The sequence below is a fragment of the Rattus rattus genome, chromosome X (assembly GCF_011064425.1).
Source record: "Rattus rattus isolate New Zealand chromosome X, Rrattus_CSIRO_v1, whole genome shotgun sequence".
Taxonomy (NCBI): domain Eukaryota; kingdom Metazoa; phylum Chordata; class Mammalia; order Rodentia; family Muridae; genus Rattus; species Rattus rattus.
The window spans coordinates 99,986,716-99,993,883 of record NC_046172.1 but is presented as its reverse complement, the minus strand read 5'-3'; the positions used below and the strand labels follow the sequence as shown (position 1 = coordinate 99,993,883).

At 36.7% G+C, this 7,168-nt stretch overlaps 1 protein-coding gene across 1 annotated transcript; it reads left to right on the top strand.

Annotated features, from left to right (window-relative positions):
* Positions 1-247: 247 nt before the first annotated feature.
* Positions 248-2,077, top strand: LOC116888108 (protein phosphatase inhibitor 2-like). The gene is given in 3 exon segments (XM_032889465.1): positions 248-265; positions 1,353-1,431; positions 1,434-2,077. Coding segments are annotated over 3 exon segments (645 nt in total). The 3' UTR covers positions 1,982-2,077.
* The last annotated feature ends 5,091 nt before the right edge of the window (positions 2,078-7,168 follow it).

Genomic DNA, 7,168 nt, shown 5'->3' with positions numbered 1-7,168 from the left:
TGTTCACTCCAGGATTATGTCAATTGCAAAGTGAAATGTATACAATTATCAGGAATGTATATTCAATATTTAGTTTTGTTTTTCTTCTAAAAATCTGCTTTATAATTTGGCAGTTGCTTAGCAAAAATACAGAGACACAAACATGCAAATGTTTTTTGGTGGGTATATGTAAGAGAAAAAAATGATAGGATGATTATTAAAACTAGCAATTTGAATCGTGCAGAAATCATTCCTTTAGTTTGAGGACATGGTCTTTGTCGATAGTGTAATTTTTCTTCATTAGTGTACCTTTATCTTCATGTGCATCAGGAACTATACATCGACTATGACAAAATTTATGAAGCATGTGACATTTTGATTTAGTTGTAATGCGGTGAAAGAAATAACTAAAAATGAAATCAAAGTTCAAAAGGACTTTAAAAAATATCTCTCCTAAGTATAGAACAGCATGAGTGCTAAGGTAGTTTCAAGACTATTTGCAATGGTTAAAAGGGGGTATATTGTAGAGACTAAATCCAAAAAAATAGTTAAAGAGCTTATTTTACAGGAAAATTAGTCCATATGATAGTTCTTTTATTCTCTTTGGGGTGAAAGATATTTCTCACTGAGCTTTTTCTAAATCTTCATGTACTCATAGCTTTAGGAGAGACCAGTGTTTAAAATGTTATTGTTATTTTACAAATTGAAAATATTGGTTGGGGATTTAGCTCAGTGGTAGAGCGCTTGCCTAGAAAGCGCAAGGCCCTGGGTTCGGTCCCCAGCTCTGAAAAAAAAAAGAAAAGAAAAGAAAATATTTTTAAATTAAATTTCTTATGTAAAACAAAGCATTTAATTGTAGCTGGCTTACTGTTTCAGGGGTTCAGTCTATTATCTTATTCACTTTATATTCTGCTCACTGAACCCCCCCCACCAGAAAATGGAACCACCAACGATTGAAAAGATTTATTTTTAATTTTCTTTTTCTTGGATATTTTATATATTTACATTTCAAATGTTATCCCCTTTTCCTAATCTCCCTTACCCTCCCCCTGCTTCTATGAGGTTTCTTCCACACCCACCCACCAACTCCAACCTCTAACACCCTGGTGTTCCCCTTCATTGGGGAAATGAGTCTTCACAGGACCAGGGGCTTTTCCTCCTATTGGTGGGTCTCCTTCGCAAGCTGGGGAACTACATTTCAGGAAGCAAAGGGAAGACCTCTGCACAGTCAGTGTGGTGTGGTGTCATTGTGTCATCAGTTAACAGGTGGTTTTTGCAACAGCGGTGGGCTGCTTTAGACTGGCTCTGGCATTTGCACGACTCTCTCGGTTGCATGGAGGGGTCTCTGCAGCTACTTCAACCCTTCTTCTTAGGACCTACACTGTGCTGGAGCAACGAGCCATGGCAGCCTCAATGCTCGCACCAGGCCCATCAAGGGAATCTTGAAGAACAAGATTCTATGGCTTCCTGGCAGTGGCCTTCCATTGAAGGGCCCTTCGGGACCTTTGAAGAGAAGCTGGGTAAAAAGTCCCAGAAGTGGGATGAAGTGAACATCCTGGCAATATATCATCCAGCTAACAAAGACTATGGTTTAATGAAAATAGGTAAGCCAAACACTCTATACCGCAATACAGTAGCTGACTATGATGATTCTGATAATGATTCAGAAGTCAATGAAATCATGAATCCAGATTTCTTAACTAAGAAATTAGCTGTTGATGAAGCCTCTGAGCCAACAAATGTGATTCTAGAACAAGAAAGTAGCGGGGAGAAAGATGATGAAGAGCTAGAAAAGAAGCAGCAGTTTGACATGAAAAGGAAACTTCACTACAACGAACGACTAAATATTAAATTAGCCAGACTTTTGATTTCAAAACAGCTACAAGATGATGACAAAGATGGAATGTCGATGACTACAAACCGAGACAGCATAAATATTGAAGAGTCGAGTCAAGGATCGACTGAACGTGACCACCTGCAACAGGAATCACAAAGTTCTTAAAAGGAATGTGATCAACTAAACAGTCATTTGTCAAATACAAACCTTGTTATTATAGTACACTGCTTCTTGTTCTCTACAATTCCTAACTTACTTGACAAAATACACATTGTTTATATATTGTTAAAAGTTAAGACAATAGAGTCTGAGTAGATGGAAAATGCCTAATTAATGCATATATTCTTGTGCCCAAACTTCAGAACAAATACAGTGTAATGTCAGTAATTCAAAACTGCTTTACTTTTGTAAGAGCACTGGTTAATTCCTATAAGATACTATATAGCTTTTTGCACTTTAATTAATATTTAAATATCATGGAGGAACTATTTTTGTCACTTCTAGAGAAAAATGGTGCTAAATGTTTGGAGGTAGTAGTTTCATGTCTCTTTTATTTCATGAAAAACCTATTCATACAATGGGATATACAGATGGATAAATATTTAGGTAGAAAGAGATTTTCTTTAACATTTATCTTAGCTTGTTTTGGCTAATTGAGAAGGCATCTGAGCTGTTGTCTGATCAATAAACTTTAAAATTCCTATTGATTTTCTTTGTGCTCAAAAGGAAAGGAATGAAAATGTTTTTCATTGAAACTGGTTTCCCCCCATTCCCACCCACACTCATATAAATGACCAGGTTAAAGGTGCACGGACATTTGCTCTTCTTGTATACTGGGGAGACTTCAGACTGTCTTAACACCATGTAATATCTCAGTGTTCCCTTTATTTATATACTTGTCTCAACCTGCTCTAGTTACATATTTCCTCTGCCTTTGCACATACAGTTGTAAAGATTGTATTATAGGATGGCAAAGGCTGTTGGACATGAAGAACTCTTGCATATTCTGTCATCTGCTGCAGTAGTGAATCATCACTGTAATACCTGCTAGTTCTAGTTCATAAAGAAAACAGATCTAATAGTAGCCATACTATGGCAGGAAGGACAGCTAAGCAGCTCGGTGTCTGGACTTCTCTGACTGACAGCTTGGTCAATAAATGGTTGATTTTGTTCAGTTGACATTAGACCTTAGAAAACAATTAACAGGCTTTTTTGTACAATGCAAGCATTGCATATAATCAGAAAATGATTGTTCTTGGATGTACAGACAGCATTATAGCTGAACATTTTTAAATTAATAGCTCAACATGGCTGCCTTGATGGTTGTATAAATAAGAGACAGATTAAAAGAATCATGACAACACTTAAAAAAATGTTCAACATCTTTAGTCATAAGGGAAATGCAAATCAAAACAACCCTGAGATTTCACCTCACACCAGTCAGAATGGCTAAGATCAAAAACTCCAGAGACAGCAAATGCTGGCGAGGATGCGGAGAAAGAGGAACACTCCTCCATTGTTGGTGGGGTTGCAGACTGGTACAACCATTCTGGAAATCAGTCTGGAGGTTCCTCAGAAAATTGGACATTGAACTGCCTGAGGATCCAGCTATACCGCTCCTGGGCATATACCCAAAAAATGCCCCAACATATAAAAAAGACACGTGCTCCACTATGTTCATCGCAGCCTTATTTATAATAGCCAGAAGCTGGAAAGAACCCAGATGCCCTTCCACAGAGGAATGGATACAGAAAATGTGGTTCATCTACACAATGGAATATTACTCAGCTATCAAAAACAATGACTTCATGAAATTCGTAGGCAAATGGATGGAACTGGAAAATATCATCCTGAGTGAGGTAACCCAATCACAGAAAAACATACATGGTATGCACTCATTGATAAGTGGCTATTAGCCTCCAGATGCTTGAATTACCCTAGATGCACAGAACACATGAAACTCAAGAAGGATGACCAAAATGATACTTCACTCCTTCTTTAAAGGGAACAAGAATACCCTTTGGCAGGAATAGGAGGCAAAAGTTTAGAACAGAGGCAGAAGGAACACCCATTCAGAGCCTGCCCCACATGTGGCCCATACATATACAGCCACCAAAGTAGATAAGATGGATGAAGCAAAGAAGTGCAGGCCGACAGGAACAATGTAGATGTCTCCTGAGAGACACAGCCAGAATACAGCAAATACATAGGGCGAAAAGCCAACAGCAATCCACTGAACTGAACGGGACCCTTGTTGAAGGAATCAGAGTAAGGACTGGAAGAGCTTGAAGGGGCTCGAGACCCCATATGATCAACAATGCCAAGCAACCAGAGCTTCCAGGGACTAAGCCACTACCCAAAGACTATACATGGACTGACCCTGGGCTCCAACCCCATAGGTAGCAGTGAATCTAGTAAGGGCACCAGTGGAAGGGGAAGCCCTTGGTCCTGCCAAGATTGAACCCACAGTGAACGTGATTGTTGGGGGGAGGATGGTAATGGGGGGAGGATGTGGAGGGGTTAGGGGGATGTTTGCCCGACACCGGGAAGGGGAATAAATAATCAAATGTAAAATAAGAAATACTCAAATTAATAAAGATTAAAAAAGAATCATGACAAAATCTTTGTGCATATATTCTTCCCACAAAAGACTATATATAGTTTCTCTGAGTAATATGTTAATAATTGTGTTTTGAGTTATAAACCACTAAAACTTTAGTTGCTGCACAAAAATGAACATATTTATGAGGTGTAACAGGATAATCAATAATGGTATAACTACAGGAAAAGTTGATTCATAGCTTAAGAGTAAAAAATTGAGTTCTTAAGTACAAAATTTTAAGCACCATCATTGTTTCAATTAGTAACCATAGAATTTTTATCTGTATTCACAACACTTATCAAGTGTTATCATTTCTTCAACATATTGTGTAAGTGCCTATTATCTACAAAGCCATTATAGAAGATATAAACTATATAGAAAGTCAACAGGCCATTCCAGTTCTACTGTTATATTCCTATATTTAAGAAAAAAATGTGATTTTTTCTGTGCTTTGGGAACTGCTTGTGGATACTCCTCCTTATGTTCAGTATGAAATAATAAATCACTAAAAGTCTACTATTTCTAAACCAGGGCATATAAAGATAATTTCTGATAATGATCATGGCACTCCAGGAACTTATACTTATTCAATGTCATTAGTAACACTGAAATAACTACTAAATTTTTGTTTCTGAAACCTAAGGTTAATAAGAAAGTACCATTTGTGATGTGGAAAGCTTCAGAAAATGAACATTAGCAATATATATAGATATAGATATAGATATTAAGGAAAATGTGAGCTTGTGGATAAAAGGACCAATGATGGAGAGAGTCAAGCAGGAACATGACAAACTGGGGAAAATTAAGACTTTTTAAAGATCTATTTATTTTCAGAAATGTTTGGCCTACATGTTATGTATGTCAGCTGCTTGTGTGTCTGGTGCCTATGGAGGTCAGAAGAGAGCATGAGAGACTCTGGAACTAGTCATGGATGTTCTAACTGTGAACCAACTGATCCCAGGTCCTCTGAAAGAACATTCCCTCTTTCGTGCTGAACCACATCTCCTGTAGCCCCTCCAAAGAAAGATTCTCTTTTGCTTAAAATTTGAACCCACATTAAATGCTCGCTTTCTTTCTAAATCCATCATTCTAATCCCCCTTCCTTCAAGAACTAGATGAACTCTTCCTTAGACTTCCATTAAAGACGCCCCTGATCATCAATCATAACAGTAAGTTATACACAATTAAGCACATGAACAAGTTTCGTGTCCTGGTCCCAGGAGCACGTGTTACATTGACATTCACATACCAACTCCTTCCAAGGTAGCATTCATCACCTGTCAGGCCTGCTGCGATTTACTTGGAGCTCACTGATTGCTCCAGATTCCCAAGAAGATACACCACTCCTGAGTATTTGCTCAAAGGACTCCAAATCTCTTCATCACAGATAGTTACACATCAAGGTTTACTGCAAGACTGTTTACAATATTTCAGGTATGGAACCAACCTAAGTAATAGATGAATGGAGAGAGATAACGTGTACATAGTGGGATGTTTTGAAGGAAAATGGATGCATGTGGGGACAGTAATATACAGAGTATTTTATAATTGTTAGAAAGAGAGAAATATTGGATGTTTTCTCTCTTTTGTGGTCCTTTGATATAATACAGATAGATAAAATAATGATGGTAGAAGCAACTCTGTCTAGGGCACTAAGAGGCACAAAGGGAAGCAGCAGGTGAAGGAGAGGTAAGAAAGAAAGGAGTGGGCTATGGGAGAAATGGTGCAAATGTAAATATATGTGCACAAACTCTTACTTAAAAGATAAATGACTTAAAGTTATCCTGATACATACAAAGGATACCCATTATAATAATTAAAATTATTTTTGGAAACCACATGTGTAATGTACAGAGGAATAAGAAACTAACTCCGATATAATGCTATATGAAAGAAAAAAATGATACAAAATGTTGGGAAATACATTGGTAGTTTCTTAATAGGAGAAAATAAAATGTGTAAAAAATGCTTTCATCAACTTGGTAGTGAACGAAATCTTCAAAATTGAATTTTAACACATCAACTACTTTGATCTCATGTTTGCTCATTGTATATACATATATAAATACCACATTATACTCCAAACATATGCATAATAGTGAGACATTAACAATAATAATTTTAATATTGTACCTTTACCTCATACAAATTTATTACATAGTAAGTTTAATTATGATATATTCATACACATATATAATATACTTTAATCATACTAACCCTCCCATTATTCATTCTTCAACAACTTCTGATCCTTTTTGTTATTCCAATAGTTGTTTTGTTTCATGGCCTTTCAAAGTTCTTTAAAATCTAGGTTGTGCATAGGAGAAAATACGTGACAGTTCTCCTTCTAAGTCTGACTTGCTTTGCATAACATGATGATGCATTTTCTTGACAATGAATTTTACAGAGAATTGTTAATATCTATGCTTTTCCAGTTCTTTATACAGATGATCTCTAATGAGCATATGTGACCCTAAGGCATTACCACATAACAATAATAATATACACATTATAGCACTTATTTTTTAATAATGGCATCAAATACTCATAGAATTAGATGTTCGGTGAGTGGAAAACTGTGTTTCACATGTTATATTACTAAAGAGTAGGGATTATTATTAGTCATGTTGTATAGATTAAGAACCGGTGGGAACAGTAAGATAGGTCAGCAGATAAAGCCTCAGGAACTGAAACTCATCCTTAGAACCCACAGACTAGAAGGAGAGAACCCGTTCCTTCAGATTGCTCTG